We start from the raw sequence: 24764 nt of genomic DNA on the forward strand, positions 1-24764 counted from the left end.
CCCCCCCGGAAACTAAACACAATCCACAACCCCCCGACCCTGAAGTCCTATCCTACTGCCACACGACCCTCCACTCACACTCCCACCCCCGACCTAAATATCCCTTCACTCTCGGTTTTCCCGTCCTTTCCCTTTCTGAGCCCAATCGCCACACACCCTAACGCTCCCGCTAGCTCCCAATCCGATCGCGCGCATCTCTCCCAACCGACCGCCTTTTGAACGTCCGTCCGCCTCCTTCTCTCTTCTACTTCTCTTCTGCTCCTCTTTCCCTCTTCCTCTTCCTCTTCTCTCTTCAGTCTCTCGTTGATCATCTCACCCGCTTAACTTGCCAACCTTCTCCTCCTCCTCCTCCTCCTCCCAACATCTCTCCACCTACACCTCTCCAACACACACCTCGAGAGTAAACACGTCGGCCTCACCTCGCCAACCCCCCTTGCATCACTCATACACCTCTTGTAATTAATCCGGCTCGAAAACTACACACAATCACAATGCTCAACATCAAGAGACTGTTGTTCGCCGCCCTGGCCGTGGGAATGGTTGCTGGTATGTTTGTTTTTCTACTTTGCTTCATCTGCACACCTGCCGATCCTGCCTCTGCTCCTGCTCCTGCAGCAGTAGCTGCTGCTTCTACGGTTCATCACAATCACATTCTCCGATCTGATGGTCGTTCCTGAATGTTGATCGAACCCAATCCCGCTATCCCCCCCTTTTCGCCTAACACTACGAACTATCTCTTCGTCGGAACGAGCAACAGAAAGCTAATACCACCGCTTAACAGCCCAGTGTGACGAGGATATCGAGATCCAGAGCGATGGAGACGTCAGCCAACTCGACAGCTGCTCGCGGTTCGACGGGTCGATCAACATCAAGAAGGGTGTCGCGAACATCATTTTCCCGACCAGCGTGTCCAGCATCACCGGTGACTTGATCATTGACGGTGCCGTCGGCCTCACCGGCTTCTCGGCTCCCGGCCTGAAGACCATCGGTGGATCCTTCAAGCTCAACGGATTGACCGTCCTGTCCACCCTGTCTTGCCCCGAGCTCGTTTCCGTCGGTGACATCGCATGGAGCACCCTGCCTGCCCTGCAGTCGCTTTCTTTCACCAAGAAAGTCAGCAAGGCCAACACCGTCCTGATCACGGACACCTTGTTGACCTCGCTCGAGGGCATCAACCTGGTCACTGCTGAGCGTTTCAACATCAACAACAACCGTTACCTGAGGAGTGTCAACGTTGCTCTCGGTAACGTCACGGATGTGTTGATCATCGAGGCCAACGGAAAGGGTGTCAACGCTTCGTTCCCCAACCTCAAGTGGGCCAACAACATCACTGTCCGTGATGCTGGTGATGTCTACTTCCCCGTCCTCGAGGAGGTCAAGAGCACCGCTGCCTTCGTCAACAACACCTTCGAGACCGTTTCGTTCCCTGAGCTCACCCAGGTTGGCGAGTCGCTGGCTTTCGTCTCTTGCTCTCGTTTGACCAAGATCTCGGCCAACGAGCTCGAGGAGGTTGGTGGTACTTTCCAGCTTGCCAACAACACCAAGCTCGCCGTTGTCGAGGACTTTGACAAGCTCGCCGTTGTCGGTGGTGCCGTCGATATCTCCGGTGTTGTCACCAAGTAAGTACTTTCCGTGTTTCCGAGAAATATCCTCTTTCGTGCATGTACTAATGTTTTTTTCTCCTTCAGCGTCACTCTTCCTTCCCTGGACGACGTTCGTGGTGGCTTCAACCTCCAGTCTACCGAGGATGTTTCCTGCGACGAGTTCAACGATCTTAAGAGCTCTGGCGTGATCAAGGGAGACGACTTCACCTGTGCTGGAAAGAAGGAGACTGCTGAGTCCAAGACCGGTGGCCTCGGAACTGCCGGATCCGGTAGCACTGACAACGAATCTGCTGCCGCCACTTTCGGTGCCAGCATGCTCGTCGCCTTCGTCGCTGGTGTCGCCGCGATGGTTGCTTTGTAAATGTAATCCGCTGGGGTTTTGTTTCTTGTGTGTGTGTGTGTTTTTTTTTTTTTTTTTTGCTGGGAGCTATCTTGTGCTTTTGCTCAATTCATTGTTTGGCCCCCTCGGTTGTTTTTCTCGGGAGTTCACGCTCTGGCTTGCTTCGGGTTGGTCTTCTCAAAAGGAAAGAAAGACCTCTCTCTTAGCACTTGTTTTTTTATGTCTTGTCAGGTGAAGAACGAACGATGTGGAACCCTCCGGTCACAAACGCGCATGGGAAAGTGACCGATTACTACTACTTTAGACGGAGAAACGTTGTTTTTTGCTTTTTGCTTTTTTTTTGTCTCTTTGCTTCTTTCTTATTATTTCCCGAACGAACGAAGCGAATAATTACGGGTTAATGGGGTGTTTTTTTTGTGCGTGTTTTTTACCTTTGACTTTGAGCTTGACTTTTACCACTCATGTATGTCTTTGTAGTCGTCGGGTCTGTGTAGCTTTTTCGTTTCGATCCGGTACTCTGGTATGTTTGTGTGATGATGGTGAAGGTGGAGGTGGAGGTGGAGTGAACTGTAGGATGTTAGAGGTGGAGGGTTGTGGGTGGTGGTGAGTGGGCAGTGGGGAGAGGGCACTGGGGGGTTGATGGCAGTGAGAAGATTGTACTTGATTATGCTTGTATGTTTTGAATTGCAATCGCATTGACCGATAATCCGTTCCATGGTAGAAGTTGAGTGAAGATTGGAGAGTGAGGAGGGGAGAGTGATATCATGTGCCAGGGCGGAGCGGGAGGGCGGAAGGCGGACGATGACGCGGCTGCATATGTACTCATACTCGTACATAGATACCGGTGCTGGGTAGAGTAGGAGCAGGGTACCTACTGTAGAGTACATAAGGTACATACAGGTAGAACCGTGAGCGTGGGGAGTGGAGGGTCGGTCGGCAAGCATGGGTACATGTGAGTGGAGGATGATGGGGTGTCGCGGGTTTATTGCCGGTTCGCTCGGTATTGCGTATTATACCGGTAGGGCGAGTCGGGAGAGTATGAAGGGAGAGTAGGGACTGAGGGCGGGCATGGACACGGAGAAGGGCAGGGGCAGTATATTCCGCGCATATGTGGGTATTAGGTAGGGCCTGCTATGCTCACTGCCCGCGCTCACTGCCCAAGAGTACTGGCCACTGCCATGCCCGCAGCACACTGCTTACTGCAAACCGCCCAAGCTATCCGTGATTCCGAAACGTCGTAGGTACCGTAGAGTACGGTAGTAGGTGGAAGAGATGGAAGAGTATTCAACCCTCCCGCCCCGCCCGCCAGTCGGCCGCTGGTAACTATCACTACCTAGTATCTACATACTACGGGAGTACATACTCGTGAACAAAGCCAGGTGCTACATACGGTTCGGGTCGGTTCGGTTTGCTATGTAGAGGGTCTGGAGGGTACGGACTCCGGGGCTCTGGGACTCCGGGCTGTACTGGGTACACTACCGGAGGATGCTGCCGTAATAATACCGGAGGATACTGCCGTAGCATATCGGTATTATTCTATGCATACCGTATCTACCGTGCCTACCGGTACTCTACCTACTCTAGAATACGGTACTCGGCAGACAGCAATGCCATCACGACCTCACACTCGCATTCGGCTGGGAGTCGGCCGGGAGTCGTGCTCGGCTCTGCGCGAAATATCACTGCAGGTGGTCGCCGTAGGCTAGCAAAGGCCGCATGCGACAATAAATTGATGTTCTCTCTCTGTGACTGCACGATGAGTTGCGTGAGTTGCGTGACTGAGTACGTAAGTGCGTGCGGCTTCTCAGTCTACCAGTATGGCTGGAAGGGTGGGGAGGAAAGGAATAGCATGGACGAAAACACTGTCTGCTATTGTCTTTGCCCAGTGGCTCCATTCCTGCAATCCTAACCGCCGCTAGGTATGGTAGAGCTGCCCATCCTCTTCCGGGTTCACTCGCCGCCATCACGCAGTAGTAGTCCTTCATCTGCTGCACATCGCAGTGTTATATCACGGTTTTATGATTCCTGATCTCCAGCATACGGCACGCAGGCTCACAATGAAAAGATTGATATTCGCTAAAACCAATAGTAGTACGCAACACACACTCCACATCCCCATCCGCAATCCATCCGTGTAACATTTCACTCAAACACCAACGCCTCAAACTTCTCCTTTGGATAAAACGCGGCCTCCGTCTTGTTCCCCTCAAAGATCTCCCGTCTCTGTAGTCCATTGACGGCCTGTGTCCCACCAGTATCAGTATCAGTATGAGTAACCCTCGCACGTTCAACCCGAGAGCAAAAGCAAGGAGCAAGAGCAAGGGAACATACCATCTGCGCGCTGCCCACGTCCGCAAACAAGACATAGACCCTAGCGGTCTCGGGGTCCTCCTCATCCCAGCAAATCTTGATCTGCACGACCCTTCCGTAGCGTTTATACTCGTCGCCGATTTTCTGCATGAGCTCCGCGTCTTCGAGCCTTCTCTTTCCATCGACGATACCGCGCATGACCACGACCTCGGAGCGGTCCGCGTCGGCGGTGGCGCGCTTCTTGTTCTTGTCGACGATCTTGCCGCGCCCCGGCTGGCCCTTCTTGCCAGAGGACACCATCTGGATCGCCTTCGTGATGCCTTTGCCGTCGCGCCCGAGGCCCTGCCCTGCTTTCCAGCCTTGGCGCTCCATCAGCCGCTTTGCGAAGCCGGCTTGGCCCGGGCGGGAGGAGGCTTCGGGCTCCGGGGAGGGCTCGGCGTACGGGTTTATGAGGTCGGACGACGGGGATTCGGTGGCAGCAGATTGGGTGTAGAGGACTGGCGCGCGGGAGATGGTCAGGTCGGCTGTCGAGGCCGGAGCAGTGGCTGCGGGAGGAGGTGGCGGCGGAGGTGACTGCGGGACGTGCGTAGGTGACTGCGGGACGTGCGTAGGTGCCGCTGCGTAGCCGACTTGGCCTCGCTGGGACATTCGCATTCGGCGGGCAAACGCGTCTTCTCCCGAGGCGTCGTCGGGTATCTCGATAGCTGGTGTCGGTGGTTTATTAGAAGGAGGAGGGGGAGGCGCGAACTGCGGCGGTGGAGCGAACGAGTAATTGGTGGGGGGTGCAAAGCGGCCTATAAACCAAAGTCAATCTCCGATTGACCCTTAGCAGGAAAGGAAGAAATACCTCCTACGGCAGGGCGCCTTTCGTCCTCGGAGTCACTGCTGTCGCTGTAACGGCTCCTCCGCTTCTTGCCGTATAGCCTCTCCCGCCAATCCTCCATCTCGCGGATCTTCTCGTCTCCTTCCTTGTACTCTTCGTAGCTATTGGGTCTGAGCGGATCATAGATGTCGTCCCAGTTTGTCGGCGGCGGCGGAGTGGCCTTATTCTTCTTCCTCTTCTTTCTTCCAGCACGCTGCCGTTCCTTATTGGTGCTGTTGTAGAAGCCATTGACATCCTCATCATCGCCGACCCAATCCTCGAGGGTAGTCTTGACCACTGGCTTTGGCGCTTCGGGCTTCACCTGTGGCGTCGTCGCGGAATCCTCACCGGTGGTGGTGGTGGCGCCCTTGATCGCGGCGCCGCCAATTGGCTTAAAGTTCATTCCCTTCTTCTGCTGCGGGGGCGCAGGGCGTTTCGTAATGGTGGGCTGAAATCGTAGCGCAGCTGTATAATATCCCTTGCAAGAAACACCTCGCAACGTACCCGTGAGCAAAGCTTCATTCACAAAAAAATAACAAATGCACAACCCGGCCAGGCAAGGAAAATGGTATGCGCGTGACTACCGGCATTAATCTTTTTCTGTGTGCTTGTGTTGCTGCTGCCACTTGTAGGGTCCTCCGCCGTCGGAGTCGCCGCTGGTCCAGACGTGCCGCCGGATGGCTTTGCGAATACTACGGGCGCTTTCGAGATCGTCGCCGAGGAGCTCTTGGACGTCGACGCAGTCGTGTCGCCGAGGAGGTTGGCGTAGAGTCCGGACATGCCGCCGCCGGGGCGCGCGGGCGGCTGCGACATAGTTGCTTCTGTTGTGTGGTGGTGGTGGTATTGGGTGAAGTGAGAGTGGTATGATTGAAGTCGGAGGAAGCGGTGGTGGTGGTGGTGATCTCTCGCGCGGTGACACCTTGAAGCAAACAAAGTTATCGAGCTACATACATAACCGCGTCGCAGCAAACGAGCTAACTAGCCCAGGATCGTCGATCGTTACCCGCCCCTCCCGGTACCTGCCGTTCCCCACCACCGAATGCTTGACGTCTCCCCCACACGACCCCGGTCATATGTACTCGCCGCTGTTCTTCCAGAATATGTGTATACGAGGAGCTCCAAACCAGCTAGCTCTAGCGAAGTGGGGTATATGCAGATGAGCATGTAGGATGAGCCATGTAGAGCCCATCGAGCGTGTCTACATACCGTATCGTACCGAGCCGAGTGTACCGAGTTCCACCCCACCCCACCCCCACCAGGCCCACCTCCCCCCAGTATCATCACCAGCAGTGAAATGCCAAACCTATACAAATACCTCCGCCCCCTCACACAGCAGCTGTCCAAGCCCCTCCTACGTCCCATCACCCGCGCAACCATGTCCACCGCCACCGCCGTCCCCAAGCACGAATGGCTCTGTATCCTGCCCGACATCCCCGGCGTGCACGAGAAGCGTCTTGAGATCCGCCCGCTGCACTTCGCGGGTATACAAGCTCTCGTTGCTGACGGGTTCCTGACCTGGGGCGGTATGCACTTTTCCCCCTCCCCCCTCCGAACTATAACACTGCTAATTAGTGGGACAGGCGCCGCCCTGAACGATGTCCCCAAGGACAATACGGACGCGAAGACGTTCGACTTCCACGGGAGCGTGTTGACCGCGGTCGCGGCGACCAGGGACGAGGTCGTTGCTAGGCTTAAGGAGGATCCGTATACCAAGCATGGAGTGTGGGATTGGGAGAAGGCGCAGATCTTTTTGGTGAGTGGACGAGTGGACGGACGAGTGGACGGACGAGTGGACGGACGAGTGATGGACGAACGAGTGACTGACGGTGTGCTGGGGTACAGTTCAAGTGTGCGGTTCGGGAGCCGTTGAAGAAATAGATGGAGTACCGGGGATGGCGGGGAGGAAACATCATCACACATACATACAAGGCGTTGATCATGAATGCAATGCAATGCTACCGGTACCGGTACCTATCGGTTGAATCCAATCTACCATATGTGATAGTGATACATGCAGAATGTAGTATTGCGGCAACTTCCCGTCTCTCACCTACGCTACAACACCAAAAACTCATGAAATCCACAGCTTCCGACACAGTTGCTTCCAGCAGTTATTCCACCACCCCATCCAGCTCCCATCCAGCCCAACGCCCCTACCGTAAGACATCCTGAGTTCTGACTATCTGTGCCGCGTGTGGTGACTCCAAATCTTGCAAGTATGGAGGGCGCAGAGCGGAAGGGATTGGACGTTATCTATGAAGGAACTATCAGAGGCTGTAAAACTACGGTTTCGGTACGCAGCTGCCGCGTGGTACTGTACCCACTGTACTTGGGATTTGCTTGTATGGTCCGTATTGTTTGGCTGATCGGTGATCGGTTGATATTTAGTGAAGTGATTCGTCCTTAGTGTCTGATGCGATAATGTGACATGGCGAGAATACTGGTATCTGGGTGGTCGTGATGATACCTCTGCATACATGATGATCTCTTCACGGTTGTAGGTATGTTGCTTAGTGGAGGAGAATGTTTACCGAATCATCAATTCTATCCCACCAATGCGAAACACAAGACAGATGCAAACTCCAAAATCCACAGAAGACGAAGAACAAGAAGAAGTAAGTAAGAAGTAAGTAAATACAGGTAAGCCACAGCCCATCCATCACTGCGAAGAAGAGAAACTATCAAACAACCCGCCCCCACCAGCGCCCATAGCCGGTCTCGACCTTCCCCTCCCCCTCTGCTCTGTGGGCGTTGGTGCGCGTCTGAACCCAAAGCTATCATACGCGGCGGCGGTGGTAGCACCAGAATTCGCATCCAGCGTCTGCCTGCGGCGCATGTGGGCGCGCTCCTCTCGCCAGAACGCGCGCTTGCGCTGGCGCTGCATCCTAAGCAGCAGTCTCCAGACCTCCATGACGGTAGCTATGGCGACGAGCAGCATGCCAGTATTTGCCAGAGTGCGTTCGCGGGCCGCGTTGAGCGCGATCATTGTTCCGGTGGCTAGCGCGGCGAGAACTTCCATGCCCGAGAAGATACGCGTGGTTGTGTCGTTGCGGGCCATGCGCCAAAGCGCCGCGGTCACGACGATGGGCAAAGCGATGGACTTGGACGCCGTGGGCGCGAGCGCGGCGGTGCTCGCTGCGATCAGCAGGAGCCCGAGACGCCCGAGGACTTCGGTTAGGAGCTCGCGCTCTTGCGCCAGCCCGCCCTGCGCGATGTCTTCGGGCTCGTCTGAGAGCTTGAGGCCGCCGTCGAAGATTCCCTCTAGGCCGGTGTCGTCCATGGTTGGTGGGGCGATGCGGCGGAAGCGTGCTTCGGCCATCACTGGAGTGGGGTTCGTCTTAATAGGGTCGGGCTCGGTGGTCATGGTTGGCCGGTTGAAGAGGGAGACGGGGGTTTGGGGTTGGCCGAAGCGGATTTCGGTAGGATTGAGGGAGAGGCGACCAGCGGGTGTGCGGGAGGATAGGCCGGGATTTCGGGTGGGGGATTCGGAGGGCTGACGGATTGCCCAAGGGCTGTTACCGCGCGTTGGGGGCATGGGGGTGATCGGGTCCCAATCCATTGCGTCGTCGTCGAGGTACCTTTTAGGGGTTGGTGAAGGTGATGGGACGATTTCGGCGTTGCTGTTGCGGTAGGAGGGAGTGATGGGGGGAATGGTCTGGTTGATATATATTGGGCGCAAAGGTGGAGTCCTAGTGAGCGACAATTGTGGTGTCTGCCGTTGCTGTTGCTGTGGTTGCTGCCGTTGCGGCCGTTGCTGTTGCGGCCGCGGTGTCTGCTTCTTGGGGGAACCTTTTGCCGTATATGAGTTTGGTGACGGTGGTCGAGTCTTTTGTGGTGACGGAGGACCAGTCTCGCGGAGGGAGAAGGACGGAGGATCTTCCAGCTTCAGACAGGTGATAGAGAACATGAAGCACTAAATGAGATTAGAATCAAATCGGTCGAGACCATGTTGGGGAACAGCATACCATCAAGCCGATAAAAAAGAATAAGGCATGTGCATTTAGACGAGCCTCCTCATCGAAGCCCCGCATCAAACCGCCCTGGCGAAGCAGCAGCCATGCCGCCGTCCGTATGACAACCACCGCGATTTCGATGTGCAGGTACTCCCTGCCGCCAACGAGCTTCTTCTCCGGATGCATCTCGACACCCAACTGTCGGTAGAGCCACCAGAACCCGAGCAGAGTCCAGGGGAAGTACTGCGAGGCCTGGTAGTATGACACATCATGACACGCAATATCGAACTCAGACTTGCTGAAACTGCTGAGCAAGCACCGTATCCAGCCCGCATTCACAGTATTCTCGACGACGGCGGCAGCCGGGTGGAAAAGCGAGCTGACATGCCACACCAAGAAGAGCACATTCCCCCACCACCACACCACTCCTCTCAATCCCCAGAACGCCCACTTCAATAGCTGCATCGGTCCCAACTCCACGGGGGTAGACGGCCGCTCGCTCCTGGCCAGCATGTGTCCCAAGCTCGCCACCTTCGCATCGTAGTTGACCTGCTTCAGCCTCTGCTTGACGCGCGGGATGCACTCGGCACACATCGGCGGGAACTTTGCTTCCATGTCCTTTATGTACTTCGGATACGCCGTGTTCACGTAGTAGTGGTAGTCCGGATGGTCCTCCTGTGGCATTTCACTCTCGTACTGCAGCCGGGCGTTCTGCAGGATCAGCTGGTTGTGTTCGCATTGCGTGCAGAACGTCGGTGATGCCGGGGCGGAGGAGGTGCCGCTGGCGACGCGGGAAGACGTCCGCCGGTGTCCAAAGTTCACCGCCGACGGAGGTGCTTCCGGAACATAGTCGGCTATCTCGCCGTTCTGTGATGTTACGTCAGCGAAATCAGGCCGGGGGTGGGGAGCTGAGAGCTGAGAGCTGGGAGCTCGGTGGCGTGCGGCGACGTACCTTGTCTAGGTGGTTGTCGGCGTTGCACTGCAGACAGGTGAACATGCTGACTCGGCCGTTCGGATGGTATTTGGCCGCGTCGCCGGGCACGCTGTGTTGACCGCAATAGAAACAAGAGACTTTTCGGCGGCGGAAGATGGAGGGCATTATTATAGCATCTGCTATCGAATATCGTGGAGGAGGGGAGTGTATATGTGTGCTGAACGTAAAGTTTGGTCGCTCGTGTTGAATAGGGTTTCCTCCGGAGCTGTGGTGTTGGCGAGAAGGGAGTCGGTGGTTGGCGGTGGTGTTGTTGGGCTTGGAGATTCGGAGGTTGAGATGAGAAGAGCAATGAGTGCGGCTCAACAGGAAAGCAAAAAAAACACGCGACAAGGCTGACCGCTGGCAACACCAATTTAGCCCTAAAGTAGCAACCCGTACCGTACTCACTCAACACGCTCTCTCGAGTCTCGGGATGCCACGGTAAGTGACAATTGCTTCAACAACAGCACGATGCTCCCCGCGATCTTGTTGCTAGCCTTCATTTTCTTGGCACTTCTGACGGTACCGCACTCCCCGTCCCGCTCAATTCTATAACAAAGCCACCCTGCCAGCCTGCCAACCAGCCAGCTAACCGCCCCAGCTCCGGCTTCTCTACATCCTCCCCGTGACACACGGCACACCTCCGGCACCCCCGCAATCCCGACATGGACCAAAGCACCTAATGATCCTTCTCGGCTCCGGCGGGCACACCGCCGAGATGCTTCTCTTGCTCGCCTCGCTGCCCTCCTCCTCCTCCACCGAGCACATCAAGCGCACCTACATCGTGACCTCCGGCGACGCGCTCTCGATCCAGAAAGCGGCCACCTACGAAACCGCGCTCAGCACATCCTCCACATCTCCCACATCATCTACGAACTGCACGATCCGCGTAGTCCCGCGCGCCCGCCGCGTGGGCCAGAGCTGGCTGTCGACCCCGTGGGATTGTCTGCTGTGTCTGCTCGGCTGTCTGCGCGCCTTCGTCGCCGGCGGTGTTCCGGACGTGCTCGTGTGCAATGGGCCCGGGAGTGCGGTGCTGATGGTGCTAGTGGCGCTTGCAGGCCGGTTCTTTGGGCTGGCAAAGACGAGGACGCTGTATGTGGAGAGTTTTGCTAGGACCCGCTCGCTGAGCTTGAGTGGGAAACTGCTGTATCCTGTCGTGGATAGGTTCTTTGTCCAGTGGCCGAAATTGAAGGAGCAGTATCCTAGGGCGGAGTATAGAGGGATTCTGGTTTGATACCATTGGGCTGGCTGTTTGTACGAGTAAATTCAAGTTGATACCTAATACTGGAACCTCGTTCACGAGGGCTATGAAGAAGACGGATGAATAGTGCTTTTGACTCACCCTTTCCCCCTATCTATACATACATGAATAGTACAAAGCTCCCAACGCAACCCTCCCCCCTCTAATCCACGCCCACATCCTGGTGCTGCACCTTTTCCAGTAATTCCGGCCTGTTCTGTGCCATCACCCTTCCAATCTGCTCCATGATGCTCTCGGTCATGACCGGTGGTCCGCGCGCCTTCTTCTCGGCCCTGAGCGACCTGTTGAGCTCCTGCACCGGCGTGGAGACCTGGATGCCCGCCTTCGCCAGCCGCCTCCTCTCGGCGCGCTCGATGTCGGCAATGTACTCCGGCTCGTGCCTCATCCTGAACTTGGAGTACTTATTCCTCAGCTCGTCCATGACGGACATGGGGAACGGCGGCTCGAGCAGCTTCGGCACGTAGGTAGTGGTCTCGACGTGCATGATGCGGGAATCAGCGGGCTGGTCGAAGTGCTCCTTCTCGGGCTCCTTCTCGGGCCACGGGATCTCGGTGGTGGTGCCCGAGATGTACCGTGACCACTCCGGGACGCCCCCCTCAGCCTTGTCGACGAACACCTTCGACATCGCCACCTTCGCTACAACCGTGTCTTGCAGCTTGTTCGTCTTCGGGTCGAGAACTGGGATCACTAGCCGCACGTCGTCGTAGTGGATCGGCGACTCGCGGAATAGTACCGACGGCTGGTTCGCGTCGATAGACCGGAAGACGTCGGGGACTTTCATGGGAATCTGGTGCGATATCAGCATCATCGGCACACTCCCGCACCTCCGGCGGCGTCCCGGAAGGTAGGTAGGCAGCATACCATATTCATGCCCTCGACGGTCAACGAATTACTGCCCTTATCCAAACTCTTGACGACACCGATCTTGTGCCTATCAGGGCCCTTAAGGATAACGACGCGATCCTTCTCGACGATATTCCAATACTTGATGCGATTCTCCCATGGGACGGGGGGAGGAACGACGCGATGCTGTTCGAAAGCGCCGAGACGTTCGAGCTCCTCCTTTCCCACGGCGCGGCGGGGCCTGAGCGGCCCAAGCCGGTGGTCCTCCTTCTCCTCGAAGCGTGAGGTGCGCCGGTCCACGTTGAGCGCCTTGTGGAAGGCCGCGTGCTCCTTGCGGGCGTTGTTGAGCCGGCGTCGGTCGTTCGTCTCGTTCACCTTTTTCAGCCGCCGCGCGGCTTGCGTTTTGGCCCGGAGAGCCCGCGAGAGGAGTTTGTCCATCGGTTGTGCTGGTAGGGGGGAAGCTGTGGACGGGACTGCGGACTGCGGGGTGTGGTGGTGCAAGGCGGCGTGCGTTGCTGTTTAATTCGGGAGAAAGATTTTGGCGGCGGCTTGGCAAGGACTAGTATGGATGGTAGAGGGTTGAGAGGTCTCCCTGGGGTTCCCGATTGGGAGACGGAAGTGGAGTTTGAGATGGAAATTGTGAGCCAGAATGGGGCCGGCAAGGCACGAATAGGCGTTGTAAGGTAATTGATGGAAAGCGAGAACTCCATCGGAAGAGAAAGTGCAATTCCAAGTGCCACATGAGATATCATTCGCACGGAGGTCACAAGACCCCCGAGTCAATCACGGCAATTGCAGCGAGTCCCTGAATACAGCATGCATCTACGGATCTACGGATCATACAGCTGCTCACATCTTGGATGCTCGTCTTTGGCTTTGTCTCCTTGTGTATGATCGTGGATGGCCCACAACCGTGGTCTCATCCATCGCTACTATGCTTCCCTTACCTACTCCAGGCTCCTCACAGATATCACGTACGATGCGACGAGTCGACGAACACAATGAAGACACATACATACATGATGTACCCCTTCATTGTTCCCGCACCATTTGGACTAACACTGCCCCCAACCGCTCGGTCTACCGATTGAGTATCATCCGGCACTGCGGCACTGAGACACACACCTCCTGGACTTCACTACCGCACTCTACAGAATACAGTGCACACAGTCCAGACCATCATGTGTACCTACTACCGGTGAGTATGATGCTATTTATACAGTCACCTTGGTGTTGTTGAGATCTTGATTCTTAGTCTCAGTGGTCGCTGGTCACTGGTCGGATGTGGTGATCTGGGTAGTTGGGCGGCCGGAGTATCCGGGTTCTTGTAAGTTAGATCCTCCGGGTTGCTGTTTTCTCGGGATTGCTGATGGATTGCATTTGTGTAGAGCTTGGATAGCTGTTTGGTTAGACTACATATTCCCCTAGACTGGCAATTCAGCAGATATCATATGTACATCAGGAATTTTACCTGCTGTGGCTGCCCATATGACGAACCATTACCCATGACCGGCAGGTGTTATCAGATGGATCTAACTACAAACCAACCAACCAACCAATGCCCACCCCACCAACGCCCACCCCACCAAACTACCCCGCCAACCACAAAAAACCTTAAACGCACTCCGCATCATTGCCATTCTCCGCCTCCGCCTCCCCCACCCCGTCTCACCCACTTCACCACTCCCACCTACGGCCCACCATGTCCCTCCCCTCGCACAAGACCTTGCTCCTCAACACGAGCATCGAGCACCGGATCCTGCGCTTCGGCACATTCACCTTAAAATCCGGTCGGACCTCACCGTACTTCTTCCAAGCCGGAGGCTTCAACACGGCATCTTTACTCTCCACGTTGAGCAGCGCATACGCGCGAACGATCGCGCGTTCCGGCGTCGACTTTGACGTCGTATTCGGGCCGGCATACAAGGGCATCCCATTGGCGGCGACTACCGCGACCGCGCTGTTCGCGCTTGACGCGGAGGCGTATGGGGGTGTCGGGTACGCCTTCAATAGGAAGGAGGTGAAGGATCATGGCGAGGGCGGGATGATTGTTGGTGCGGAGCTGAAGGGGATGAGGGTGCTCGTTGTCGACGATGTTATCACCGCTGGCACGGCGATTAGGGAGGCTGTGGGCATTATTGAGAAGGCGGGCGGAACGGTCGTGGGGATTGTGGTCGCCCTCGATAGGCAGGAGAGGCTGAACGAGGAGGAAGGCGAGAGCGCTATCATGAGTGTTAGGCGCGAGCTGGGGGTGCCTGTGGTGCCCATCTTGACCCTGGGAGATCTGATTGAGGGCGTGGAGGGAGAGCAGAGGGAGGCCATGGTCGCGTATAGAGCTAGGTATGGGGCCGCGGAGGAATAGATTCGGGGTTGCTGGCTGGCTGGCTTGGGCGGTTGGATATCTCCCCGTGTGCACGTGAAGCGGCGCTGGGTGTGGTTGTGTGTACGGGTGTGGGTGTGGGTGTGGATGGGTGTGCTTGCTGTACGCCTGTCTCGGGGAGGTGGAGAGGTTCCGCTTGCAAAGAGCGAGTGAGCGACGTGCCATCCATCGCCAGTGAAACATGTCCGAATACAAATAGACAGCTCGGTGATCGATCACGCGTGGTCAGTCGATCAAGCGGCTGGAGTTTACATCGAGAGTTGAGTTCTCCGTCTCCAGCCAGAGCAGGTACCTAGGTCGGTAGGACAAATCCCCAGTCTTTGGCACGAAGTTACATAGCATAGCAAGACGAGATGAAGCCCCCCTCGCGCCCTCGCACCCTCGCACCCTCGTACCCGCTCGCCGCATGCTGGAACAGGTAAGTAGCCAAAATTTCCAACTTAGCGAATGACAGTTGATGATGACGCCTCATGCCCAACCAACCAACCAATCTCACCACAGGTCCGCAGGTGCGCAGGTCCGCAGCGCATGTACAATTCCAAATCCAATTCCAACGGTTCCCCAAACCGTCCACCTCCCCCCCCTCCCCTGCCCCCATTCGATCTGCGCTTACCCGCGAGACATCCCCCCATCACCACCACCACCACCACCATCACCCATCACCCGTCACTCCCAAGCCTTCGGGCACGGCTGCCCACATACGCCGAAGGGATTAGGGATTAGGAGGACACTTCGGTCTCGGCCTGCCCCCCCTCCCCCCTCCATGTGATGCGCACAGCAACAATAACAGCAGTAACAACTACACCAATAACAGCAACAGGAACAGGAACAGCAACAGGAACGAAAGCTAATTGTAAAATTCTAATTGTCATTCTGGTCTGGGAGCGCTGTAGTGTACAGTGTACAGTGAGTGGATGCAGTGTACTAGTATGCATGCTCCCTCCCGTCCGCGCAAGATCTGGCTGTGCTGCGAATCTGGCGGTTTTGGCGGCCGCGAACGTGAGGACAGGACAGGACAGGACAGGACAGGACAGGACAGGACAGGATAGGGCAGGACAGGGCCGAGGTTGTTGGTGATGATCGCGAGCTGAATGGAGAAGGGCTTGAGGGGAGGGGTGGAGGGATACAGGTTCATCTCCGATCCCATCGTGTCGTCATGTCGTCGTATCTGCCCTACCTTGCTCTGCTCTGCAAACCTACGTATGGGGTGCATAAGTCCCATACCATACCATACCATACCATACGGCCCCCGGGGGGTGTGGGCACTTGGGGGGGGGGGGGGGGGGGGGGGGGATCAGCTGTTGGATGCTATTTGCAGGCTTGCAGCTTGGGGTTCGAGTGCGAGTAGTGGGAGTAGGTATGCAAACATCCAGCAGCGCACGCACCGAGGCATGATTTGAAATGCCCGCCCGCGAAAGCTCAGACGTACTTGGGTAGGCAGGCCCGGACTGGACGGGGGTCTGCGACTCTGCGAGGCTTGTGTGTAGGTGCTTGGGTGCTTGGGTGCGTACACGATACACACATCGTACATTGTATATTGTACATCACACCGTACATCGTCATCTGCTGCACAATGCAACTGCAACTGCAACTGCACCGCGGAGAGGAGTTCTGGGAATTAGACGAGCGAGCGAGCTAACTGGGTACTGTGCACTCTCACCATCTACTTGTACGTCTGGGTTGTTGATTTCCTCCAGTGGACAGTACTTACCTGCAGACAGACAGGTGGACTGTATCCTGGTGGACTGTATCCTGTGGATGGGGGGACACTGCTCGTCGATCCTCCGGTATGTAGGCGAGAGAGACGAGGGGAGAAGAAACTCAAAATCGACTTTGCCTCGCCGGGCGCCGCTGGGGACTGGAGACTGGTTGACGGTGCTGGTGACGGTGAGACGTAAGGGGAGCTGGTTTCCCGTGCGGCCGCAAGCAGTGGTGTGCCGCCTGTCAATATCCATGGCAATGGCAAATGTTGCAAGCGATGCCACACAACTGTTTAACGACCGCTGTTATATTCCTCTCTCTCTCTCGGTCCCTCCGTACCGCAGCGGGGAGAGGGGTGATGATGGTGATGAAGATGGTGGTGGGAGTGCTGGGAGTGCTGGGAGTGGTCACGATGACGCCTGGCCGTGGTGGATGGATGGCCACGCCTTGATCCGGCGAGTGGGGGGAGGGAGGGCTGGTGGTGGTGGTGGTGGTGGTGGTGGTGGTGGTGGTGGTGGTGGTGGCCTCCTTTCCCGGCTGAGATCTAGATCCCGCACGCTCATGTAATGGCAACTGCTGCTCCCGAGACATAACACGATAAGTGTAAATGAAGTTTCGACGACGTAAGTACGTAGGAGCCTCGCCTGCGAGAGGGAGGGGTTTCCCTGGATGGCTGCTTGTTCCACGAGCCCAGCGAGACTATCAAGACAGGTTGGATGCGGTGATGGTTGGCGGCTGGTGGATGTGAACTTTCTTGTCGATTTTCTGCTGGATATGGACTTTTTCATGTCAACCTGCTGCTGCTGCCGCTGCTACTACCGTCGATGGGAAAAGTCCCTGCTGATGGTGACATGATGGCGATGGTGTGATCGTCTGTATGGGGATAGGGGTGTCTGTCAGTTGTCCGTTTGGATCGTGGGCTGATACACAGCCCTCCTAATCCACGCAGGGCGGGTATCTCTCGCCCACCCGCTTCTTTTTCTGGCCACAATAAGCTCTCCGTCGGGGGGAGGGGGGCGGCTGTGAGAAAGTCTCCAGACACCTGGACGACCACCAGAGAACCAGTGGCACCGGCCCCGCGCTGCTGAAGATGGTCGCAATTATAAATCAGTATAAAGAGCCGGATACACCCCCCAGTAGTATACCCTATACCCCCTCCTCCCCCTTCTGAAATCCAGTCGGTCAGTCTCTTCGGTTTGCAGTGCCCTGGGTTACCCCACTCGTTCCTTGGTTTGATTCCTGCTTCGTCTCCAGCAGCAGTCAGTGCAGTCTTTACTTGTCTACTTTACCGGATCATACATATATCGTTCGTCGGCTTCCTCTCGTTGGTTATCGTCACATACCCCATAAGTACTCCATACAACACCGCCACACCGCCATACCACATACCATACCAAGCAATAGAATGGCCCTGGCACCACCCACAACACACGCAGCACACGCCGCTCTTCCGTAAGACTCACCGCACCAACTATATGCAGAAACTAATCCGTCTCACCAGCTCACTATCCACGCTGATCCAAGGAATGCCACCGCAGGAGGCCACTCCGCATCCCCAAAAGCCCTCAGCCGACATGACCAGCCCATTCGAGTCCTACCAGCAGCACCACCAGCAGCACCAGCACCAGCACCAGCAGCAGCATCAAGTCCAGCACCTCTCCATGCCCAAGCCTTTGCTCGCGCACAGCACCCCGCCAAACTTTGAGATCCTCGAATGCGACTCCAGCAGCACTCCCAGCACCACACCCGGCTGCAGCGGCGGCAGTAGCAGCTACTCAATGCCCAGCCCGATCTCTCCGCGCACCACGCGCTGCCCGTCGCTCACAAACAGCATATACTCCTCCGCGTCGTCGAGCACGACGCCGTCGCTGCCCGCGCGCAGGAGCAGCCCCAACAGCAGCAGCAGCAACAGGGGGAGCTTCACCATCTCCACCGCCGCCGGCACCACCGCCGCCACAGCCGCCGCCTCCACCACTGCCGTCACAGGCCGCGACATCCTCCGCTACACCCACGACCGCACCATCAAGCCGGTGGTGTACACGTCCATTCTGCCGCACGTGTACTCCGCCCTCCACACCCACCCTTCCCACGCCCACCCTTCCCACGCCCCCCACCACGCCCCCCACCTGCCCCACCACCCATCCCACCCCCACCACCCCTTTCCCCCCCACCACGCCCATCACCACCACGAGGAGAAGTTATCCAAACACGAAAAACGCCGCCGCAACCACCTGAATTCCGAAAAGAAGCGGCGCGAGAACATCAAGAGCGGCATGGACGCGCTGTTCCAGCTGGTGCCGGCGTGCCGCGACCAGCAGGAGAGTAAGGCGAATATCCTCCGCAAGACAAGGGATTATATACTCGAGCTGCAGGGCGCGGTGGGCGCGGTCGAGGCGGAGTGTAGACGCCTTGCTGCGGTGGGGGTGCAGGAGGAGGGGTGGGGGGAGGGGAGGCGGAGGACGGTTGCGGGACAGACGGGGCAGGGGCAGGGGAAGTCGAGGTCCAGGCTTTAGGTGCGGACTGTAATTTTTGTTTTTGAGTGTACACGTTTGCTGGTGGTGGTGGGGAAATATGATCTTTTAATATGTAGGCCCCGATATACCGATATATACTGGGGGTTTCCGCTCTTTTGGAACTTTTTTTCCCTATGTACTTGGGTATTGATTTGTACTTTTGCAGGCAGGCGGGTGGGGGGAGGAGGGGATTCTATTTGGTTGGTTGGGTTCTTCGAGGGGAATGGGGAATGGGGAATGGGGAGAGAAGAGAGAAGAACGTCTAGTTAGTTGGTCTCGATATATACTTCCTATATAAAAAATACCAAGAGGATCACTCGGATTTTGGGTCATCAGGAAGCTTCAAGTACTGAGTTAGGGATTGAGTAAGCTGGGTAGCGGAGAACATACCTAGGCGGACCATGAGCGTTTGTTTTGTTTGGTAGGCAGCGGCGCAGCATCGAGCTGAGGCGATAGAGCTTTCTCTCTATGTACCCCGCGGAACTGGCAGGAAAGGCCGGGAAGTTGGTGGTCGCCATAGTTTAGTAAAGGCCGCATGCAACAATAAGTTGATGTTCTCTCTCTTAGGGATTGGCAATTGCTGCAGTTTTTCTCCCTTAAGCGGGGTCTTGATCACTCGTGCGGCTTCCTCCCATATCTCCTAGATGATCCGGTGAGCGGCCCTGGTAGAACGAACTTTCGTTTCCTGTCCGTGTGTACTATTTGGATGATACCGTATTTAAGTACTAGGTGGTTAATCATACTTTATCACTCAGATTGCGAGTGATTTTGAATGCATAACTTTACTAGTAATAACGGGCAGAATTGATTTGCATGTAAGGCCCAGGCAGTGAGCAGGGGAGACGGGGTTGTCACACTGAGCTGTTAAGATGGAGAGTGGATAAGGGGTTGGAAAAATTGTACTTGCGCCGCCATAATATAGGTACCTCCCTAGGTTGAATGAGAGCCTTATGGTCAAACAAAAATAGGTAAGACCGAATTGATCATGAGGTTATGTATCGGTCTCACAAGACAATTGACATTGTCTTACATTTGAAGATGAAGGCGGCAGCAGTGAAGAGTCCCTCGATTCTTTTCCCAAGTTTCTGCACATGCGCAGCGAGTGGATTATCGCGACTGCACAAAACTGGTATCGTTCAAATTCATCATACATATGGCACACAACTCCCCATCCCGCGGAACCAGCCTACAGCCTACTCTCCTTCTCCGGCGATCCTACATCCTCCAGCATATACTTACTCGCCATTGTCCTGCTAACGGCCTTCTCCGCCTCGCCCTTCTGCAATCCCCTCGCCTCCGTAGCAGGATTATACTCCCTGCCGCCGACCCTCTCCGCCTCGCCCTCGACCTTTTTGCTCCCCCTGCCATCACCGCGCTTATACACTGTGACGACCGCGGCGCCTCCGAGTCCGAGGTTATGTTGCAGGGCGGCCTCGACGCCCTCCACATTCCTCTCGCCCGCCCAGCCCCTCAAATGCCAGACCAGTTCCGCGCACTGCGCCAGCCCCGTCGCGCCCAGCGGATGTCCCTTCGAGATGAGCCCTCCACTCGGATTAACGACGCACTTCCCGCCGTAGGTGATATCTCCCGCGCGGACCATTTCGTGCGCCTTTCCGGGCGCACACAGGCCCAGCGCGTCGAGGGTGATCAGCTCGTTGGCTGAGAAGCAGTCGTGCAGCTCGACGAGTTTCAGCGACGACGCGGAGACAGACGCTTGCGATAGCGCCGTTGCCGCCGCCCGCCGCGTCATGTCTGCCCCCACTAGCTCGATCGCGGAGGCGTTGTATAGAGCGGGCGTGTCAGATGACATCGCTTGCCCTGCGATCAGGATCGCGCGGGACTTGAGGTGCGGGTGTGAGTCCAGGAAGGATTGTGATACTACCACAGCTGCGGCAGCGCCGTCGGATGTGGGGCAGCTACGGAGGGCACACACAGTCAGCGCTTAGCTACACTCGTGGGGGTGTGGGATACCTTACCACTGCAGTTTCGTCAACGGACTGTGGATCATCGGGCTTTTCATGATCTGCTCCCTGGTGTACACATCTCTAAACTGGGAGTACGGGTTCCTTTGGGAGTGTTCATGATTAACCCTGGCAATCTCCGCAAAATCCTCATCCGTGGCTCCATATTTCTCCATATACTCCCTGCCAGCATTTCCGAACAGCTGCGCGGCGCCGGGAGCCTTCGGATCCATGCCGCGCGTGGAGTGCATCATCTTGTAGGATTTGTCTAGCGGGTTGGTGCGGTCCTTGTAGAACGTCTGCAGCGAGCCCGGAAACATCTTTTCAAAGCCGACGACGAGAACGACGTTGGCGAGACCGGAGGCGCAGAATTGCCGCGCCATGAACAGACCCGTGCTCCCCGTGCTGCAGTTGTTGTTCACGTTGTAGATCGGGATGCCGGTCATTCCTGCAGGCTATTAGCTCCCACCTAAATAGCAAGGAAGAGAGAGAGAAAGAGGGCATACCGAATTGGTAGAACACCCGTTGCCCGCTCGTGGAGTCGCCATACGCGTAGCACGCCACGCCCTGGTCCACATCGTCGTAGTTCAGCTCCGCGTCGACGAGCGCCTTGACGCCGGCTTCGAAGCCCATGGCCGGATAGTCGACCTGCCCGCGTGGCTTGATGAATTTCGTCATGCCGACGCCAAGGACGTAGGTTGGTGATCCTGCTGTAGCCATGGTTGTGGTGTTTTTTTTTGGTAGGTTGTCGTTGGAGTTACGGATGGAGGTGGCTAGAACAATGGTGGCAGATGGGTTAGCTTGGTAGATATATGTGCTCTATATAACTCCCGATGGAACCGGACTGCGGGACGCTTGTTGCCGGCGCTGCCGAACGAGAGTGTGGGGAATGCCTGCAGTGGCCGAGGTTCGATTCGAGCCCGATTGCAGCTGATTGTTCTAAGCGAGTTTCACTCGCTCCACGTAGCCGTTGATCATGTGATATCTAGTGACGGTCGTGGGGTTGGGTTACAACTTAGGCATCATGGAATATGGGGCCATGAGGCATGAACTGGTAATAATAGTATATGGGGTATGTGCACTTCACCATCGCCCGACTCCTGAGTCCTAAATCGATGAAGTGTCAATCTCACTGGACTTTTTTGGTACAATACGGTAGTCAAATCTCGATTCAAGAACCATCTCCGTTAAAGTCTTGAATTTCATCGTGAAGAAACCGCCAAAGCTCCCCAAAGAAACACAGTAGGTACAGTACATGAAACGACAAAAAGCAGAAATGACAAGACAACCAAGCGATCAATCATCGACTACGACGACCTCAACCTTGCAATCATTCGAAATCCCCCTCTAAGCCGTAGTGGTAACCTTGATACCTCCTCTCGGCAGTCTATTCTCGCCCTCCTCCCAGGGGATTCCCGCCTCCTTCCTCGCCATGTCGACCACCCACCTCTCCTCGCCTCCTTGGACCTTCTCGCCACTGCCCAGCTTGGCGGCAAGATACAGCCACGCAACAGCGTTACCAACGGTTCCGACCTCGTCGCTGACACTACTCTTGGCGTAGTCGCTCATCTTCTGATACTTGACTTTGTCGTTCATGAGTTCGAACGCCTTTTCGGCCACCGCGGTCGAATCGCCAACCTTTACCAGGTATCCGTTCTTTCCGTCCTGGACCTGGAGTGGGATGCCACCAGCACGGCAAGCGATCACGGGCTTTCCCTTGTGCAGCGCCTCGGAGACCTTGACCTCGAATCCCTCGCGCGACGACAGCTGCAAGACGATCTTGGCCGAAGTGATGAGAGCATCCAGGAGCTGGTCCGAGGGTCCCAGACGGATCACGATGATGTCATCGCGGATGTCGTCGAACTCGGGCTGGTCGAGACGTTGGATGGTTTCGTCGAAGACAATCGATGCGTCGGGGTCGTCGATTGCGCCGTGGCCACAGATGAGAAGTTGGGGGGGAACCCGGACGGGGTTTTGGTCAGCATAGAGCTTGCGAAGCTTGAGGTAAGAGTCGAGGACCGTGTCGATGCCCTTGCTCGGATCGAAACGCGCGATCTGGGTGATGTATTCACGAGCCGGGTACTTTAGCTTGGCCCTGGATGAAAAGGTCAATTATCTGCGTACCGGGTAGAGGAAGATGGGGGAAGCTTACATTCCTCGGTCGTGACAGGCAGTCCTAAGCTGGTGGTGGTAGTATCGCAAGTCCCACTCACGCATGGGCTTGTTCAAACCATCCAGCCAATCCGTAGCGGCCGGCATCAGAGCCAGAATCTCCTTGGGAACATCCGCCGGGACAAAGTTATTGACTGGGTGACTGATGAACACGTCCGCCATCTTTATCCGATCCCAGAGGAACTTCCAGACCTCCTCCTGGGGGCTTCCGGCAACGTTGATCAGATCACTTCTGATCTCGATGTGCGACCTGTAGATGATCTTGACTTCAGGACGGGTTTGACGGATCAGAGGAATCAAGCCAGGCATCTGGGGATCGTCTATGACTACGACGTCGGCACCGTGCTCAGCCAGGGGTCCGCCGCGAGAAAGCCAGTAGCGGTAGGCATTGAAGGTGATCCATTCCGTGTACTTGTCCTGCTTCTCTTGGGTGAATCGTGCATCTGGGGCAGCGACTCCTTGGAGGATGTTGTGGTTCGTTTTCGTAATTCTGAAGACCGTCGGACTGGGTTTAGGAATATACCTGTAACAGAATTCATGTTAGAAAATGCTGCAAATTGTACATTTAAACCCAAACTTACCAAGAAGCATGAATTCCTAGTAGCTTGAGGAACCTAATGAGAGCGTGACGCATGAGAGCCACACCGCCGCCCTGAGGTGTCGCTGAGAAGAAGGCCACCTTGATCTTCTTCTTTTTCATTATGTTTGCATAATGAAGAACGGTATTCCACGTATTGTCGCTGACGGTAGCTTTGTACTCGTCTAGGCTGCTCACCAAATGAATCATTCCACCCGTGTCGACCTCGACCTTGTTCCGGAATCCGATTGACGGAGGGGGCAAGTTCTGGGGTCCGAAGTAAATGATTGCCTTGCGGACCGCAGAGTCGGCCTGCTCATCGACGCCGAACTCCATCATAGCGGCTTGCTGAGCGTCATCGAAACCGGTTTCGTCGTCTTTATAGGGAAAGATGCTCACGGGCATCGTTTCAACAACATCGAACGCCAACACGACGATGTCTAGCTCCTGCCAGAGGAACGACGGAAAGTCGGCGCACTCATTTAGAACCGCGGAGGTGATTCCCGCGCCGACGAACTTTCCGTGATGCTCCTCCGAGTAGTGAACAATGCTTGAGCGGACCGACTCCTTGATCGCCGTACCGATGGTCTCCCCACGTCCAGGACATACTCGCTGCACACAGAAGTCGATGCTGTAGGTACCATCATGGATGGAGAGTCCTATCTCTACACATCCGCTGTCCACAGTCTTGATTGAGACGCCGACGTAGAGGTCCTGAGAGCACCGACATTAGCTTGAAGCTCGAGCGACAGCTGCAGTGTCTCTGTGATGACGATAGCTGCGAAAGGGAGATGTGTGACATACAGCGAGAGAAATTCCAGCCCATTGGTCCAAAGGCGCTCGAACTACCAGAGAGCGCCGTCGCTCCTGGGAAGGCTGCGAGTCGAACCCGTGGGGTTCTTCAAGAATGTGTGGTGCCATGAGTATGTCGCGTTGCTGTCGTAAGGCTGTCGCGTGGTAGTAAGAAGGAGTGGGAGAGGGAGGAGTGGAAGCGGGTGGTTTTGTGTTGGGTGCGTCGGTGTTTGTGTGGTTTTTGACTAGGCTTGTTTATGTTTGAGTGATGTTTTTAGTGAATTCTCTCCCAGTTTGGCTTCCGAGAGAGTCGGTGGCTAGTAGATATAGGACTGAGTGACCGTCTTCAACTTCGAAGAGAGGAGGGGGTGGAGAGGAAAAGGCAAGAGGGAGAGGGGAAGGGAGGGAGGGGCAAGTGAAAGAAAACAGCTTCGGATCGATGCTCGACCCATTATCCCACATGGACCATCCCGTGCGTCATACCTCGATCAATTCCTGAGCCCTGCGGCGACAGAGTGAGAG

General features: G+C 56.0%; 10 protein-coding genes across 10 annotated transcripts; 5 read left to right on the top strand and 5 right to left on the bottom strand.

Moving 5' to 3' along the window:
- Window positions 1–267: 267 nt before the first annotated feature.
- On the top strand, window positions 268–2023 carry BZA05DRAFT_387547 (uncharacterized protein). The gene is made up of 3 exons (XM_051482594.1): window positions 268–546; window positions 782–1619; window positions 1689–2023. Exons 1-3 carry the CDS (start codon window positions 492–494, stop codon window positions 1963–1965), a joined length of 1170 nt encoding a protein of 389 aa, XP_051343166.1. The 5' UTR covers window positions 268–491; the 3' UTR covers window positions 1966–2023.
- Window positions 2024–3987: 1964 nt separating this feature from the next.
- BZA05DRAFT_348417 (uncharacterized protein) lies at window positions 3988–6051 on the bottom strand. Its single transcript, XM_051481231.1, has 4 exons — window positions 5701–6051; window positions 5102–5581; window positions 4276–5048; window positions 3988–4185 (listed from the first exon to the last, which is right to left on the bottom strand). Exons 1-4 carry the CDS (start codon window positions 5927–5929, stop codon window positions 4087–4089), a joined length of 1581 nt encoding a protein of 526 aa, XP_051343167.1. The 5' UTR covers window positions 5930–6051; the 3' UTR covers window positions 3988–4086.
- A 311-nt stretch (window positions 6052–6362) lies between these two features.
- Window positions 6363–7215, top strand: BZA05DRAFT_387555 (uncharacterized protein). Its single transcript, XM_051482595.1, has 4 exons — window positions 6363–6639; window positions 6697–6869; window positions 6959–7083; window positions 7141–7215. Exons 1-3 carry the CDS (start codon window positions 6411–6413, stop codon window positions 6992–6994), a joined length of 438 nt encoding a protein of 145 aa, XP_051343168.1. The 5' UTR covers window positions 6363–6410; the 3' UTR covers window positions 6995–7083; window positions 7141–7215.
- Window positions 7216–7642: 427 nt separating this feature from the next.
- On the bottom strand, window positions 7643–10336 carry BZA05DRAFT_387557 (Ima1 N-terminal domain-containing protein). Its single transcript, XM_051482596.1, has 3 exons — window positions 10022–10336; window positions 9082–9936; window positions 7643–9029 (listed from the first exon to the last, which is right to left on the bottom strand). Exons 1-3 carry the CDS (start codon window positions 10166–10168, stop codon window positions 7776–7778), a joined length of 2256 nt encoding a protein of 751 aa, XP_051343169.1. The 5' UTR covers window positions 10169–10336; the 3' UTR covers window positions 7643–7775.
- Window positions 10337–10426: 90 nt separating this feature from the next.
- On the top strand, window positions 10427–11342 carry BZA05DRAFT_387559 (oligosaccharide biosynthesis protein Alg14-like protein). The gene is made up of 2 exons (XM_051482597.1): window positions 10427–10564; window positions 10644–11342. Exons 1-2 carry the CDS (start codon window positions 10514–10516, stop codon window positions 11274–11276), a joined length of 684 nt encoding a protein of 227 aa, XP_051343170.1. The 5' UTR covers window positions 10427–10513; the 3' UTR covers window positions 11277–11342.
- BZA05DRAFT_428730 (uncharacterized protein) lies at window positions 11343–12656 on the bottom strand. The gene is made up of 2 exons (XM_051486102.1): window positions 12165–12656; window positions 11343–12090 (listed from the first exon to the last, which is right to left on the bottom strand). Exons 1-2 carry the CDS (start codon window positions 12582–12584, stop codon window positions 11446–11448), a joined length of 1065 nt encoding a protein of 354 aa, XP_051343171.1. The 5' UTR covers window positions 12585–12656; the 3' UTR covers window positions 11343–11445.
- Window positions 12657–13694: 1038 nt separating this feature from the next.
- Window positions 13695–14870, top strand: BZA05DRAFT_387562 (phosphoribosyltransferase-like protein). The gene has a single exon (XM_051482598.1). The coding sequence runs from the start codon at window positions 13849–13851 to the stop codon at window positions 14506–14508; it is 660 nt and encodes a 219-aa protein (XP_051343172.1). The 5' UTR covers window positions 13695–13848; the 3' UTR covers window positions 14509–14870.
- Window positions 14871–17375: 2505 nt separating this feature from the next.
- BZA05DRAFT_433819 (uncharacterized protein) lies at window positions 17376–18740 on the top strand (the record flags this gene model as incomplete). Its single annotated transcript, XM_051486282.1, has 2 exons — window positions 17376–17679; window positions 17729–18740. Exons 1-2 carry the CDS (start codon window positions 17633–17635, stop codon window positions 18738–18740), a joined length of 1059 nt encoding a protein of 352 aa, XP_051343173.1. The 5' UTR covers window positions 17376–17632.
- Window positions 18741–19799: 1059 nt separating this feature from the next.
- BZA05DRAFT_433820 (thiolase-like protein) lies at window positions 19800–21677 on the bottom strand. The gene is made up of 3 exons (XM_051486283.1): window positions 21208–21677; window positions 20717–21149; window positions 19800–20656 (listed from the first exon to the last, which is right to left on the bottom strand). Exons 1-3 carry the CDS (start codon window positions 21419–21421, stop codon window positions 19927–19929), a joined length of 1377 nt encoding a protein of 458 aa, XP_051343174.1. The 5' UTR covers window positions 21422–21677; the 3' UTR covers window positions 19800–19926.
- A 371-nt stretch (window positions 21678–22048) lies between these two features.
- BZA05DRAFT_415878 (uncharacterized protein) lies at window positions 22049–24371 on the bottom strand (the record flags this gene model as incomplete). The annotated part of the gene is made up of 5 exons (XM_051485338.1): window positions 22049–22796; window positions 22826–22877; window positions 22915–23396; window positions 23455–24164; window positions 24255–24371. 5 exons carry the CDS (start codon window positions 24369–24371, stop codon window positions 22049–22051), a joined length of 2109 nt encoding a protein of 702 aa, XP_051343175.1.
- Window positions 24372–24764: the final 393 nt, after the last annotated feature.

Source organism: Tricharina praecox, assembly GCF_024521635.1.
Source record: "Tricharina praecox strain CBS 144465 chromosome Unknown BZA05scaffold_3, whole genome shotgun sequence".
Taxonomy (NCBI): Eukaryota; Fungi; Ascomycota; class Pezizomycetes; order Pezizales; family Pyronemataceae; genus Tricharina; species Tricharina praecox.

Coding starts and splice junctions, on each gene's coding strand:
- BZA05DRAFT_387562 (XM_051482598.1), top strand. CDS start 13,849: ATGTCCCTCCCCTCGCACAAGACCTTGCTCCTCAACACGAGCATCGAG.
- BZA05DRAFT_387557 (XM_051482596.1), bottom strand. CDS start 10,168: ATGCCCTCCATCTTCCGCCGCCGAAAAGTCTCTTGTTTCTATTGCGGT. Junction 9,937..10,021: donor CCGACAACCACCTAGACAAG/GTACGTCGCCGC, acceptor GTAACATCACAG/AACGGCGAGATAGCCGACTA. Junction 9,030..9,081: donor TCTTTTTTATCGGCTTGATG/GTATGCTGTTCC, acceptor AATCTCATTTAG/TGCTTCATGTTCTCTATCAC.
- BZA05DRAFT_387547 (XM_051482594.1), top strand. CDS start 492: ATGCTCAACATCAAGAGACTGTTGTTCGCCGCCCTGGCCGTGGGAATG. Junction 547..781: donor GGCCGTGGGAATGGTTGCTG/GTATGTTTGTTT, acceptor ACCGCTTAACAG/CCCAGTGTGACGAGGATATC. Junction 1,620..1,688: donor ATCTCCGGTGTTGTCACCAA/GTAAGTACTTTC, acceptor TTTCTCCTTCAG/CGTCACTCTTCCTTCCCTGG.
- BZA05DRAFT_348417 (XM_051481231.1), bottom strand. CDS start 5,929: ATGTCGCAGCCGCCCGCGCGCCCCGGCGGCGGCATGTCCGGACTCTAC. Junction 5,582..5,700: donor ACAGAAAAAGATTAATGCCG/GTAGTCACGCGC, acceptor GATATTATACAG/CTGCGCTACGATTTCAGCCC. Junction 5,049..5,101: donor AAGGCGCCCTGCCGTAGGAG/GTATTTCTTCCT, acceptor TTTGGTTTATAG/GCCGCTTTGCACCCCCCACC.
- BZA05DRAFT_428730 (XM_051486102.1), bottom strand. CDS start 12,584: ATGGACAAACTCCTCTCGCGGGCTCTCCGGGCCAAAACGCAAGCCGCG. Junction 12,091..12,164: donor CCGTCGAGGGCATGAATATG/GTATGCTGCCTA, acceptor ATATCGCACCAG/ATTCCCATGAAAGTCCCCGA.
- BZA05DRAFT_433820 (XM_051486283.1), bottom strand. CDS start 21,421: ATGGCTACAGCAGGATCACCAACCTACGTCCTTGGCGTCGGCATGACG. Junction 21,150..21,207: donor ACGGGTGTTCTACCAATTCG/GTATGCCCTCTT, acceptor AATAGCCTGCAG/GAATGACCGGCATCCCGATC. Junction 20,657..20,716: donor CCGTTGACGAAACTGCAGTG/GTAAGGTATCCC, acceptor TGCCCTCCGTAG/CTGCCCCACATCCGACGGCG.
- BZA05DRAFT_387555 (XM_051482595.1), top strand. CDS start 6,411: ATGCCAAACCTATACAAATACCTCCGCCCCCTCACACAGCAGCTGTCC. Junction 6,640..6,696: donor CGGGTTCCTGACCTGGGGCG/GTATGCACTTTT, acceptor TTAGTGGGACAG/GCGCCGCCCTGAACGATGTC. Junction 6,870..6,958: donor AGAAGGCGCAGATCTTTTTG/GTGAGTGGACGA, acceptor GCTGGGGTACAG/TTCAAGTGTGCGGTTCGGGA.
- BZA05DRAFT_387559 (XM_051482597.1), top strand. CDS start 10,514: ATGCTCCCCGCGATCTTGTTGCTAGCCTTCATTTTCTTGGCACTTCTG. Junction 10,565..10,643: donor TTTTCTTGGCACTTCTGACG/GTACCGCACTCC, acceptor TAACCGCCCCAG/CTCCGGCTTCTCTACATCCT.